The sequence below is a fragment of the Mus caroli genome, unplaced genomic scaffold, assembly GCF_978045245.1.
Source record: "Mus caroli unplaced genomic scaffold, Mus_caroli_1 scaffold_18, whole genome shotgun sequence".
Classification (NCBI taxonomy): Eukaryota; Metazoa; Chordata; class Mammalia; order Rodentia; family Muridae; genus Mus; species Mus caroli.
The window spans coordinates 49,884,886-49,900,308 of record NW_028227273.1 but is presented as its reverse complement, the minus strand read 5'-3'; the positions used below and the strand labels follow the sequence as shown (position 1 = coordinate 49,900,308).

The window sequence follows — 15,423 nt, the reverse complement described above, 5'->3', positions numbered from 1 at the left end:
ATCTGTAATATGAAATGATATCTGTAAACAGAAGTTTTAAATTCTAGAACTACCTACCTCTTTTGTCAGGGAAGATGCCTTACTTTTATGGAATTCTGAATATAGTCACATATGAGTTTGAGATCTGTTATAAGGAACTTGCCCCAAAGAACTATCTTTTCTATGACATCAGCTTAAAAGTGTGCTGCTGTTGTCTTCAACAATTTTTTTAGTTTATTTAAAGAGCTTGTGTATGAGGTTGCCGAGACAAGGTTGGTAACTGTAATGGTTTGAATAGGAATGCCCCCCATAGACTCATGTTGTTTGAATGCTTATAAAAGGAATGGCACTATTAGAAGGCGTGGCCTTACTGGAATAGGTGTGGCCTTGGCAGAAGTGTGTCACGATGGAGGCAGGGTTTGATATAATCAAGCTACTCTCCTTGCTGCCTGCAGATCAAGATATAGATGTACTCAGTTTCTAGCACCATATTTGCCTGCATACTGCCATACTTTCCACCACATGATAATGGACTCAGCGTCTGAATTGTCAGCCAACCCCAGTTAAATGTTTTCCCTTATAAGAGTTGCCTTGGTCATGCTGTCTCTTCATAGCAATAAAACTCTTAAGACAGTAAGGAACAATCTCTCTTGTTTGGAAGTGCAATCTAATAGTGAAAGGTCATATTTGCACACTCAAAGATATGAACACATGTACAATAAACTTTTATTAGATTCTAAACTTATGGCAGGAAGTTCTATGTTGGTATATAGCTTAGACTGGCTTCTGGGTAAAAATTGTTGACAAAAGAGTGATGTTTTAAGATGAAGCATATGAGGAGAAATAAATGAAGATTTCAAAGAATGTCTAGTCACTGCTAAAAGGACCTAGAACAATAGACCAGCTAGACTCCATATATCACTGAATCTAAGAATTATTAAGTTAGATTCCCAACATAGGTACTTACTATGATTTGGAAGAAATGTACCATGTTTTAATAACTTTGTGGCATTGTGCACAATTGAAAAAAATACAGAGGGTTGTGGAGTGGGTAGAGAAAGAAATAGTAATAATGCTTTGTGATCAGTGCTGCTCTGTATGATTGGCCATCAGATGCCATCTGTGATGCCCTCTCTGAGAGGAGACTTTTGGCCTCTTTCTAGGTACATAGGTGACTTTGTGATCAGTGCTGCTCTGTATGATTGGCCATCAGATGCCATCTGTGATGCCCTCTCTGAGAGGAGACTTTTGGCCTCTTTCTAGGTACATAGGTGACTTTGTGATCAGTGCTGCTCTGTATGATTGGCCATCAGATGCCATCTGTGATGCCCTCTCTGAGAGGAGACTTTTGGCCTCTTTCTAGGTACATAGGTGACTTTACATTGGCCTAGAGCTCCTATTCCAAGCCCTCACTGAGAAGCTGTGGTTTACAAGCATAGGTTTAGAACTATTAGAAAGAATGAAACCTTTCTATTACTAGATGTGAGGAATATCAGTGATAGTAGCTCTCCACAGAACCTTGACTGTTTTGTGGTAGATCAGAGTCAGCTCTGGTGTTCCACAGACTCTGCTAATCGAAATTCCATACTTACAGGTAGACAGTTCTACAGTAATATGTTGAAAAGCAGGTAGCGATGTCTATAGGGCCTGTTACCAGTTCACTAGTATTCACATTTACCAATAAATGAGTATTACATTAATTGGAAAACTTAATGGTTTAGCAAATGTTGCTTTAGAGCTAAGTTTGTACTTAAAAAGTTGTTCTATTTAAGTTTATATAGACATAGTATTTTCTGTAGTAGCCACAAATTTAAATACGTGTGAAGAAGTAAGAATTAAGAACATTCCTATTTTGGTAAACAGATATTAAACTTTTTCTAAGAAGTCTACCAGGAATTTACCCACCATTCCTCACTCTGTGGCATTAGAAGATGGCCTTCGGTTCTTTACAAGCCTTGTAAGTCTCGTCCCTGGTACTTGGAATCCCTATTCTTTATATTCAATGTGTTCTTCATGGATTCCCAGGGGCAGCTTCCCTGCTGATTTTTGATCACGTCTTTTATCTGTTGAAAAATTGAGAATTTGGTTTCTCAAGTACTATTTGTGTGTCCTGTTGTTGGGGATTTATCTTTACTTTTTTTGTTGCTTTTGGTACTATATTTGGTTCATATTTAATCATAAAAAATTATAATCCCTAGCTTGAGGAATTTCATGATCTGACTCACTGTCAGTATAAAGCATACAGAGGTGATATAGGAATGATATCCCAACTAGTACATGTGAGAAAAACTGCATATAAATACTGTACTTCACTGGAATCCCATCCTTTAACAAAAGTGACATTCTTATAAATTCATAACCTGGAAGGGACAGTTCAATGAGGTTTCTAAGTTTGATGGTGCTAACATATTGGTATTATATTTTATCAATCCTGAAGTGACTTACTGTTCAAATTGGGGACATTTTGGTTTGAAAGGTTCTCTTCAGTCATAAGCCATAAAAATGCCATGGTGGTTTTGGGGTTTTGGGATAAAAATAGCCTGTACTGATTCTGTGTAGGTGTGCTTACCATATTTGTTTACATTTGCCCAGTGCTGGTACTACCTTTATTTCCAGCAACTTTTTTCTTAAGTGTATTTATGTCTTGTTTGTGTGTAATTCTTAGCAAACAAAACTGAAGACGTGAAATGACACACAATTTACAGCATTAAATAAGTTATCCGTTTCAGGGTACATCAGCGTCGTCGCCTGCACTGCCACCATTAATACTTAGTGACACAGAGCCCTGAGTGTAATGAAGACTTGTTGCTGTCTTTCTCATGTTAGAGCTCATGTGTGAGTCAAATATAGATACAAATATTTCAGAAATCCAGACAGCAATAGCTAGTACATGTCTCATACTTAACATTAATAGAGCCTTCTGTGGATAGAAGATCCCTATTTTTTTTCAGTTTTTATGATTGTATTTAAATATAAAATATGCTTATGAATCATCTATTAATTTTCTCATGTTTTTAAATTCATTATTATTTCTCTGTGTGTTCGTACTTAACCATTTATAGAGCCTTCTGTGGACAGGATATCCCTATTTTCTCAATTTTTATGGTTTTATTTAAATATAAAATATGCTTATGAATCATCTATTAATTTTCTTATGTGTTAAAATTCATTATTATTTCGTGTGTGTTCGTATAGTGTATATGTGTGTGTGTGTGTGCGTGTATGTGTATGTTTGTGTTTTCACCATGTGTGGATGGCGGTCAGGGAACATCTTTAGGTTTAAACATTGAACCCAGGCCATCAGACTTACCAGCTCTATTGGTTTTCAGGTCCACATGGAGACTGGTGGCTCTGCTGGTTATTTGGGCTGGTCTTTCCATCACAGAGCACTCTTAGCATTGTAAGATGTGTGATTTGGCTTACTAGGCCCTTGTGTATTAAAGCCGACCTTGAATTTTCTCTACACTCTTCAGGTACTACTGGATTTCTTACATTTATACTTAATTTTGACATATTCATATCAAGATGACTGGTAATAGATGAAGCATCTTAGAGCTCACAAGATGTCAGACAGCTGCTATGATGTTGTGTAGAAGGCAGCTCCCACTTCCTTCCTTGTGCAGTACTAAGGAAGGAAAATCTTTCTTATGATTTCAAGGTTGTCTGAATCTTAAAATTACTTTTTATCAATATTGAACTCATACTATTTTGTACAGTATCTATTTTGAACAGAAAATTTAAACAAGTTATATCATCATTCTAATGTTAATGGAAGTAGCAGCTCTGGAGCTCCTGGGGAAGGGCTATGCCAGATGGAAATGAGGGAATTGTAGGATCATTGTTAAGTAATATTAAATTACCTTTTTTTAAAAAAAAAAGGCTGAAATAGGTGAGAATACCAGGTCTCAGATTCTATTTTCTTACTTATTGGATAGAGCAGAGTTGGGTTTATTCAGTAAAATGTGTGCTTTAGCTATAAAAGATAGTACATCTTTAGATTTCATCAGGGGAGGGGCACGGCAGGGAAAGAAGAAAAGAGGAAATGGCAGAAGTAGTGTAGTCTTCTAGAAGAGTTGCCAGATTTGGGGTATTACAGGAAAATAAAATCAAATTCAGTAGTCTGGGTGACCATGAGTTCATCATCTCTAAATTAAATGAAATAAAGAAAAAATTAATAAACTCTACAAAATCAGAAGTTGTCCAGAGGTCCTCGCAGCACAGAAGTAACAAGATACCAAATGGGCACTTCATAAGCGCTGATAATAGAAGCCAGGAGAGGGCACAGATGTAGCTAGATCCCCAAGAGCTTGAGTTACAGACTGTTGTAATTATCATGTGGGTGCTGGGAATCAAACCCACATGATTCCCAGCTTGAAGAACAGCCAGTGTTTTTAACTTCTGAGTTGTCTCTCCAGACCACTATTATTATAGGATCTCTAAGATTGCCACAGATGCCAAATTACAAATAGTGACATGTTGCTCTTAGAAAAATGTCTCTAAATATATGTTGTGTAGTTGTATGGATCTTTAATGCTAAAGACAACTAACTCTAATAGATTCTGTTTTCTTTATCTAGCAACAACAACCACCTGAGATTGTGGATGGAAGTGAGTTTTTGAGGCTTCCCATCCAGCTAGATCCTGAATAAAAGCCATTTGTAGTCTACTGTGCTGCCCAGTAGGCTCTCTGTGTTAGCTGTTTCTCCCCTCCAGTGACTAATTCTTACCATGAAGCAGTAGGAGGGATGAAGGAATTATGTTGGCCAGGAGTTTGGGGGCCCCGTTGGTTTTGGTAAGGAAGGCATGCTGGAGGTCCTGGGATGCCTTTCGCTGTGGGAGCAGGAATGGAAGGTTTTGCTCACAATCTAGGTGGATCTAGAGGCAGGAAGAAAACAGGCAACATGGCAACACAGGACTGTAAGACGTTGCTTCCTACCCTCCGCCTTCCATGTTTGCTTATTACAGATAGGCTCCATTTTCTAAATGTTCCATAACGCTCTCCCTCCCTAAACAGAATGGCTACAAGCTGAGGCCTATGATTACAACCATGAGCCTGGTGGAGGGCATGTCACAAGCAATCATGACTGTCTGTATCCTCTGATCACCACTTGTGGGAGCTGAAGGAGGAGGGCAGGGTCTCCTTAGACTTTGTGTGAGTGTCAAGAAGGAGGAGTGCACATGGACAGCTCATTTTATCATCTTTTTTGTTTCTTGTAAAGATCCTGAACACGGTATCTTTACAAGTATGCAGTGTGCACAAGTACAGCGTGACATTACAAACGTGGAGGATCAGTCGGGTTATCTTTCTGCTCTTGCCTAAGAGCTAGGCACGTGTATTTAGTGGAATTTAGGCTAAAAGAAATAGAATTTGATGGAAGGGCTTTTATTTTTTCTTGATAAAAGTGAGAAGTCCCTAGAACTGCATCATGCTTTCTTTCCCCAGGTTCAATGTTGATTTCAGTTGAAATTGTCTCAGATGCAAATGTATGCCTATTGATAATAGGGTTGGTATTGAAGTTGACCTCTTAAAGCAAATTGTACAGTTACCTTATCACTTCATTCATTCATTCATTCATTATCTATTTATATTATTCATTTTTATCTTTCAGAAACATCCTATAGAGTTACGCATACTCTGTACATGTCAGACTATTGTTGCTATTAAGTCTTTATTTAGTACTTACTGTGTTTAAGGGACTTCCTCTTAAAATAACAAGGAGAAGCAATAGAATACTTAATTTTCCTGGCTTTACTGTATGGTGCTGTGATAACAATATTTGAATCGAATAAGCCAAGCAGTAAGTAGCAATGGAAATGGCATTGAAACTGAACTCCAGCACCTACCCTTGTGTGGTGTAAGCATAATAATGTGGTCTTTAGACCAGTGGGGCAGGCCTTATGCACTGCGGAAGTAGCTGCTTTGTGGCTGGAAGCAGAGTTAGTGTCCTGGAAGACAGTCACTGTGCCTTCAAGGAGCTTGAACTTCAGTGAGGCAGTGTGGATCCTCTGCAGCCTGAGAAGAGAGAGAAGGGAGGTAAGATGGGCGAACCAAGGCTCCTGAGAGTTTTTTTTTCTGAAGAGCTAGTTAGTGGTATGTATGTATGTATGTATGTATGTGTGTATATGTATATGCACATACATGGTTTTTAATGGCTGAATGCATGTTCATATATGTATGGAGCATATATTTATATGATTATATTGTATTACTTATTCATGTTCATGTGCCCATGAAAATTAGAACAGTATGTCATATGCTCTGGATTTGGAGTCATAGGCAATTATAAACCACCTATCATGAGTGCTAGGGAACAGAACTCATGTCCTCTGGAACAGCAGTAAGTGGTTTTAAATGCTGTGCTTTCTTTTTCAGCCTTTCTAGTTTTTTTTTTTTAATTAAAATATGATTACATCATTTCTTCCTTTTCTCTTTCCTCCCTCCACCCCCTATAATGCACCCTGCCTTTTACTCTCTCAAATTTATAGCCTCTTGCCTCTTTTTAATTGTTCTCCCTCTCCCCTCTCCTCCTATCCTCCTCCTATCCTCCTCCCCTCCTCCTCTTCCTCCTCCTTCTCCTCCTCCTCCTCTTCCTCCTCCTCCTCCTCCTCCTCCTTCTTCTTCTTCTTCTTCCTTCTTCTTCTTCTTCTTCTTCTTCTTCTTCTTCTTCTTCTTCTTCTTCTTCTTCTTCTTCTCTCTCTCTCTCTCTCTCTCTCTCTCTCTCTCTCTCTCTCTCTCTCTCTCTCTCTCTCTCTCTCTCTCTCTCTCATGCCCTAGTGACTTTTTTTTCCTGGAGAAAAACCCTTTCTATCTTTCAGCTTTCCTTAGTTTCCTGAAGTTCTTTGTTTAGGATTGGGTTCCCGTGAGATTCTCTTTTGCATGTTAGTTCTGAGTCCAGTTTCTTTATCTGAACCTAGAACTCACCGACTTAGGTAGGCTGTCTGGCCAACTGTGGGGTTCCAAGGATCTGATTGTGTCTACCTCCTCTTCGTCAGGATGACAGACAGGCACCACCATGCCTGCCTTTGTGGCCTAGATGATGGGGAAGTAAATCCTGGTCCTTCTGCTTTTACTGACTGAGCCAGCTCCCAGTCCCTCTCCACTGAGCATTTGCAGCTTTTGTGACTTTGAGCTACTGTTCTGAGGTCTGAGCATCAGTGTCCTACCAAGTCCTTGGAATTGCCTTTTCCTGGGCACGGCAACTTATGAGATTGTCGGTACCTACTACAGAGGAGGGGAAGCTCCTGGGCTTGTTGATGGCTTTTTTGGGGGACTGCCTATAGAGATCTTGAGCTGGGCTTGGGATTGTGGGTTCAGACTGCAGAGCCAGTCCTCTGGGCACAGTTTGCTTCCCAGTACTTGTCCTGTGTCCATCGCTTCTTTGCCTTTATACTTTAATTTCTTGCTCTATTTTTCCCATTGAAGCATACAAATTGTACAGATTTTTAAAAATGTCAATTCACTAAGCACTTCAGGCAGTTAGGAAACACCATAATTCACTTACATATAAAAATGTTTTTACCAGCTAAAACAATATTTTCAGTTTCAGGTTTTGCTTTGCTTGCAGAATCTATATGTGTTATACTTGCTCGTTTTCATGGAAAATCTTTGTATCTCCACACTTGAGCCATAGTGCTTATATTTTTGGTCATCTAATTTTAGACTGCTCCCAAGAAATCACTCGTTCATACATTTGACACATTTTCTTTTTAACCCCAAAGCTGTACTGTTGTTCTGCTCTCGCAGTGTTTGCTATAGATCACTTGGTAGATCTCCTTGAATATTTCAGAAACTTTTAATTGCTGCCTTTGGAGTCTTGCTTCTTATTAGTAACTTTTAGTGTAAACTGTGTTCTAGTTATTTTGTAGTTTAATTGATAAGAATATAAATGAGTCATACCTCAGCCTGCCAAATGACTGCTTAATTGAAACATACTAGTGTTATTGTAAATGACCTTGGCTTTAATCACTGCATTAATATGTTATTAGTATACCATGATTTATGGCCACCTTTGGATCTTCTTTCTAGACAGTATATTAAAGTTCTGTTTTTCTTCTCAGATAACTATGCCATAATTGATTATTTCAGACCCAGACTTGTTTGGTGTTGAGATTATTGACCCTGACTCCACCTTCTGGATGGGCAGATGTAATAGCACCATCTCAGTCTACTTTCAAGAGAGAAGATAGGCTGATTATTGCCTTTCTGATAGTGTTCTCTAATGATCAAATTGAAATGTGCTAATATTTGACTTATACAATTAATTAAAATAATTTGAGATCAAGACCAACTGTGACTCTTTGTATATTCTTGGGCCAGGGAGTGGCACCATTTGGAGGTGTGGCCTTGTTCGAATAGGTGTGACCTGGTTGGAATAGGTCTGTCACTGTGGGTGTGGGCATAAGATCCTCCCCCATGTTGCCTGGAAGTCAGTCTTCCACTAGCAGCCCTTGGATGAAGACGTAGAACTCTCAGCTCCTCCTGCGCCATGCCTGCCTAGATGCTGCCATGCTCCCACCTTGATGATAATGGACTGAACCTCTGAACCTGTAAGCCAGCCCCAATTAAATGTTGTTTTTATAAGACTTGCCTTGGTCATGGTGTCTATTCACAGCAGTAAAACCCTAACTAAGACACTAACCAACAACAACAAAGAAAAAGCAACGAGATGCTAACTATATCTGGGCCTCAGTGTTCACAGAAAAGAAAGCGTTTCAAAGTTATAAACATTTTTCATTCATTTATCTTTGAGACAGGCATTTATATAGCCCATACTTTCCCTGAACTTACTATATAGCCAATGATGGCATTGAAGGATTACAGGCCTTATATTATCATGTTCAGTTTTATGGGGAACTAGGAATTGACCTCAGGGTTCCATTCACATTGGCACACACTTTAAATATTGAACTTCATCCCCAGCCATTTCTCTTCTATTATTTGAGGCAAGGTCTGATATATCCCAGGATTGTCTTGAGCTCCTTCTGAAACAGAAACTGATTTTGAGCTGCTGATCCTCTTGCCTCCAGCACTCGAGTGCTAGCATCTCAGGATGTACCGCACATTTGGTGTGTTCACTGCTAGTGACCTAGGGCAAATCTTAATAGATGAGCCTCATCCCTAACCCTATAGCTTTAAATTTATGATCAAGCCATGTAGAAATATACATTTTAGCCTCTTTAAGAGATGAGATCTTAGGGCTGGAGGTATGGTCCAGCTGTAAAGACCACTTCCTATCCATCCAGAGCATCTGAGTTTGGTTCTTAGGCCCCACACTGGGCCTCTCACAGTTGCCTTTAACTAGCTCTGAGGATCCAAAACAAGTCTGTCTGTCTGTCTGTCTGTCTCTCTCTCTCTCAAACACACACACACAAACACACACACCACAAATTTTAGAAAAAGAGAGAGAAAAACTCTCCCTGATTATAAACTATGTAGATAAATTTTGAGTTACAACCCAAACTGCATGGCTCTGGCTGATATTCGCGATCCCAGCCTTGCTTTCTGCACTTGAGTCCTTAAATGGTAAGGGCCTGGTCCCTTGTAAATGTGACTGGAGTATGAAGCAACTTGCCTCTTCAGTAGGACTGGAATATGTGAAGGTGGAGAAGGGCAGGACTCCACCTTTATTTTGACACATTTCCCTATGGATTTTGGAATACACCAAGTAGTGTTGGATAAACAGTCACAATAAAGGGTTTATTTTTGACCTTTTAGTTTGAGTATATTTACCCTCCTTCCTTTGTACTTCCTTCATGAGCAAAATTGAATAACTAGCAAGCACTATCTTCTGCAGAGTAATTTGAAGTAAGGTGTCTGATGTCATTTTCTCATTATTTCCATAGATAAGCAAGCTTGTGTATTGTGGAACATGTTCACATTAGGATCTGACCCTTGGTTCTGTGCATTCATAATAATGAATTACAAGAGAGTTACTGTGGTGGGTAATAGAAATATTTTTGGATGCCATTTCTATACCATAGCACTAAGGTGAACAAGGAAGCTCCTGTAGGCTACTATATGCATTGCACTAATATTAGGTAATAGGTGTCCTCTTATCCTTCCCATAACAAGATTCTGAAGATGTGATCTCTAGACAGGTATTATTCTGCATAATTGCCATGTCTTCTGAGGTGTCTGTGGCCAAGCTGAGGTTTATAAAGTGGCTGCAAACTAGCATTTCTTATCCTGGGTCGCAAGAGTCAGTTTTATAGACAGACAGAGCCAATGCTTCCGAGAGACACTATACTTTGTCAAGTCAAATTGTAGAGGCAGCAGAGTTCTGTATAGATTAAAGTTAGGAAATAATGACCTCATTAGGGCTTTGAGTTGCAAAGCAATTGTAATAGATAGTTTTGAGTAATTTTAGAAATACACATTTTAGGATGCTGATTATGATACAGAGTAAAGATTTTCAACATTGGCTGTTCATTTCAAGAACAATTGAGTTGTAGTCTCTTGTGGGGGGCTCAGGTTCTCCTGTGTCTTTAGATAGGGGCGTTTTGTTTTGTTTTGTTTTGTTTTTCGAGACAGGGTTTCTCTGTGTAGCCCTGGCTGACCTGGAACTCACTTTGTAGACCAGGCTGGCCTGGAACTTAGAAATCCACCTGCCGCTGCCTCCCAAGTGCTGGGATTAAAGGCGTGCACCACTACCGCCCTGCCTAGGTAGGGGCTTTTAATTTGCACTAGGGGTGACAGAAACTGAAGAAAACCAGGAGTTGGTATCTCCTATGTAAAATAGTAATTAGAGTTTTGGAAATCTGTTTTAAGTGACAGCCTTGTAGAGTTAACAGAGCATTTCAAAATTGATTGTGCCTTGTTGGCATGTCTTTCCAAGCATTATGATATCATTGAAGTCTTTACAGTGTAATGAATAGGAAGATTAGGATGGAGTTGTCATCTGGATGGTGAAAACAAAAGACATTAGCCTCCTAACAGTACTTTTCATTTGAAAAGCTGCTTTTGCCTGATAGTTGGATGGCATGGGGAATTCATTTCACTACTACTACTACTACTACTACTACTACTACTACTACTACTTCTTCTTCTTCTTCTTCTTCTTCTTCTTCTTCTTCTTCTTCTTCTTCTTCTTCTTCTTCTTCTTCTTCTTCTTCTTTTTTGGTTTTTCGAGACAGGGTTTCTCTGTATAGCCCTGGCTGTCCTGAAACTCACTTTGTAGACCAGGCTGGCCTCAAACTCAGAAATTTGCCTGCCTCTGCCTCCCGAGTGTGCCACTATGCCCAGGTTCATTTCACTTCTTTAAGTTATTTGCACTTTTGTGATCAAATCTACAGAGATCAGTTATGAATGGCATTGCCAAATTCTTGTTTGTTTGTATATGAAAATGTGTATGTGTGTTTGTGTGGGTCTCTATGCCTGTCTGTTACATATGAGTGAAAGCCAGAGCAAACCAACCGGAGGTGTTTTCCTCAGCAGCTGTCCACCTTGTTTTTGAGATAGGATTTCCCATTTGCTCAGAGCTAGCCAACTAGGCATGGTTATACCAGGTGGCCACACAACCAGCCCCTGGATCTGCCCATATTGCTTCCCTAGCATTACTAGTACAAGTACAGACCACTCTACTCAGAAAACTCAGATCCTCGTGCTTTTAAAGCAAATACGTTGATAGCTGTTACATTCTTGAAATATTTTTTAAAAAACATTTTAACTAGATTACCTAAATTAGCATTATTTTTCACTGGAACCATGAGAATAATGCCATTAATTTTAGAATTTATTTTAAAAAGCTAAATTACAAAACACTATAAAGTAGTGTCCTTAGAAATTGTTATAAAATTATACTGGTCAAAAATAAAGAAAACTAATAGCTCTTTTCATCATTCTAATCACACACACACACACACACATACACACACACACACACACACACACACGGAAAGACAAGCCTTTTTAAATATGTGTTTCCTCATGTTTTTAATTCCTATAACATGAATAGAGTATTAAAATCTTTTCTTTGTTGTACTGATGAAAATCATTACTATTTTCCTACCAAAGAAGATATCGACATGTAGATATATTTATAAGTATAAACCCAGAGAGACTATTTTTTTTTTCTGGTTTCTTTTCAGTCCCCTCCTTGGTCTGGTTTTCAGGGACTATCTGCCTGTGTAGCCCAGGGTGGTCATGAACTTGTAGATTCTCTTGTGATCTCATCCTTCCTCTGCCTGTTGTGCTGGGATTTCAATCGTGCACCACCAAGATGAGTTATAGAACCTTTCTGAAGTCACACTCAACCATGTAAGCATTAGAGCAACAAAAGAAACAGAATGCTGTGAAGCCCAGGCTCTTGGCCCTGTCTCTTTAAATGGAGTGACAAAGGTATTCTAAGAAGTGTTTGCAGTGATTGAGCCTTTTACCATTCTAGAACTCAGGAAGGACACACAGTTTTGTTAGTTAAAAAACACTATACAAATGTTGAGGATGTCTGTGCTATTAGGGTATTGAAAGCATTTGTCATCCTGTGATAAGAACGAAACCAGGTGTCTCTGTTCTGTGGCTTAGGATGTGGGTTTCCTTGGTTCTGCTAGTCTTAGACAATGAGGAAAACAAGGTATGTATGCAAATAATGTGGACTATATTTTTAAACCTTTGTGTGTCTTAGGAGCATTTGTCCTGGGATCTCTTACATTATAAGTGTTGATAATTCTCTGAATTATATAGTCATAAGGATGAATTACCAATACCTTGCATAAACATTTAAAAGCACTACTTTTAAAGCAATGTATTTTAAAATCTAATCATCGATAGATTTTTTCTTAATTGTATACTGTATATTTGAAATATTTTATAATATCACATAAACATTAATTTGTGAAGTTCAACATATGTCTTCTTTTATCCTTGTTCATTTGAATGTCAGATAATAAATCATTTGCTGTAAAGTGTGTATTTTAGAACTGGGCATTTACGTACTTCATGGACAGGATGCTCAGTTATGTGTAGTGTTCATTAGGAATGGTTCCTAACAGCCACCATACAGCCCATTGCTGTAGTCCTCAGGCTTCTTCCCTGAGCACTGTGACCTAAAATATCACCCTTCTTAACCCCTTTCCTGTGATTCTTTTTTTTTTTTTTTTTTTTTTTGGTTTTTTGAGACAGGGTTTCTCTGTGTAGCCCTGGCTGTCCTGGCACTCACTTTGTAGACCAGGCTGGCCTCGAACTCAGAAATCCGCCTGCCTCTGCCTCCCGAGTGCTGGGATTAAAGGCGTGCGCCACCACGCCCGGCCTGTGATTCATTTTTAAAACATCTCAATTAATTGTCAATAAGGTAAAACTGAATTTTCTATCTTTATGAAAAAACTTTACAGTTTTATATATGTCTAGAATTTGGGAGGAACCACCTTAGTCACACATTCTGGTATTCCCAGTAAGGTTCTCTTGTTTTAGTTTCTGTTTGTTTTAGTTTTGGTGTGCTATCCTTTTCAGACTCATTGATTTGTATTTTGAAATGTCTTGTCTTTTATTCTCCAAATCTAGCTCAAACACTACCGTTTCCATAGAAAACATGACCGTCCGTAAACCAGGGACTCAGGCATGCTATCTCTCTTTAAGAATATATTATCTTATTCTTATTTGTTGGGGGTAGTGTGAGGTCATGTGCATAGCAGTGCAGGTATACAAGAATTGCAGAAGAGTGTGTTGGATCTCCTGGAACTAGAGTTAAAGCAGCTTGTGAACTGTCTAATGTAGGTGCTTGGTACTGAACTTGGGTCCTCTGCAAGAGCACTGAAAGTGATATTAACCTCTGAGTCGTCTCTCTGGCTCCCAAAGTTACCAAACACATTCCTTCAAGTTTTCTTCTCTTCTTTCCTTTCAGGATTGTTTGTTTGTTCTAAGAGTGTCTTTCTATGTATCATTACTAGGCCTGGAACTGGCATCTTAGACCAGCTGGCCTTGAATCCATAGAGATCTTTCTGCCTCTGCCTTCTGAGTGCTAGGCTTAAAGGTATGGCCTACCCAGCCCATTTGTAGTTATTTTATTTTTAAAGTAACATTCACTAAGCATTATAACTTAGGTATTTTGTTTCTAAAAGTTTTACAATCTTTGGAATGTGAATACTTAGTGCATATATATTTTCCAGTGCTAGGATTGAATCCCCAGGACTTATAAAAATACTAGGAAGTTACAAATAAGGATGACCCCAGTAGTAAATAAAATTTGGATGAGTGAATGGATGGTCCAGATATGAAATGACCTATGTTTTGATACAGATAAAACAACATATTCTTCCGAAGGCTTTTCTTTGTTTTAATTAGTTGTGAATTGCAAAGAAACTGCCTCCTCAGACAAGATCTTCTATTTTAAACGGACTCACAATGCTTTCTGTTTGGGTGAGAGGCAGCATGACTGCATAAAGAATTGGATTGACAGCTGTTGCTAAGACCTTGATATAAGCATCCTAGTAACTGTAACTAACAGCTCCCTTTACCGCTTACCTTCACAAGCTTCGACTATACTTTATGCTTATGCCTTCATGTGAGAGAACCCTTAAAAGAGAGCACCCGACTTAGAAAAGCAAGTAAGCCCCGTAAGACAGCTGGGGTAGATAACCCGTCTATCTGCTCTCTTCCCTACTGTCTTGTTGGAGTAAAATTGTTATTCTAAATGCCTATAATATGAAGATAACAATCATACTTTCTTGACTTTTAAATTATGTGAAAGATGTTTTTCCACATCCTGTCAGCAAAAACTAAGTCTATGCAGAATATATAAAGGGTTTTACATGGGTATATATTCAAGTACTTCTTACGAGGTGATTGGAGCTAATTCATGAACATGAGACATTTGTAAGCAAATGATTTTTTTATCGTTGCTATTCATCTCTTCCTTAAAAGACTTACTCGTTCAAAATCCCTATTGAATTATTGTTCATTGTTGGAATACATCAGAGTGGCACCGTCTGTGGTGTTCTCTTCACAAGTTTGGTCAGCAGAATGAAGTGTCTGCACTTGTGAGGCTTCCCTGGGCATTGACGTGTGCACCTGCCATCTTACCTAGGAATAAAAGGTACAAGGAAAAAATATAGAAACTAGTCTTTTCAATGTGATGACCAAAAAGAGGCCATTCTGAAGGGACAATTTGAAGGGAAATTTGGATGAAATTATGCAATCTCTAGGGAAAGAGCAATCTCCATCTACTTTTTATACTCCATAGGAAGTATAAAAAACGTCTAGATAGGAGTGTTTAGTGTGTTTTCAGAACGGCAGGGAAGTTGATAGTTTAAGGACTACAGTAGATGAAGACACAAGCTAGCTCTTGTTGGCCATAGAAATCATGGTTTTATTTAAATGTATAAAATTTTCATGGCTTGACAGGGTCTCACTGTGTAGTGCAGGCTGGCAAGGAGCTCATTGATCTCCTCTTTGCCTCCTGACTGTTGGAATACAAGTGTGTATTACCATACCTGACTGAATTATGTTTTCCTT

The 15,423-nt window shown here is 38.8% G+C and overlaps 1 protein-coding gene across 3 annotated transcripts in view; it reads left to right on the top strand.

Moving 5' to 3' along the window:
* Window positions 1–15,423, top strand: part of Supt3h (SPT3 homolog, SAGA and STAGA complex component) — a 332,054-nt gene that overhangs the window by 111,180 nt on the left and 205,451 nt on the right. The window contains exon 1 of one of the 3 annotated variants that reach the window (XM_085832580.1): window positions 12,530–12,547. The exons of the other annotated variants lie outside the window; for them this stretch is intronic. Coding sequence (XP_085688706.1) covers window positions 12,534–12,547 — 14 coding nt within the window. The 5' untranslated portion in view covers window positions 12,530–12,533. Of the gene's footprint in view, window positions 1–12,529; window positions 12,548–15,423 lie in introns of those variants that run through there. 3 annotated transcript variants of the gene reach the window in all.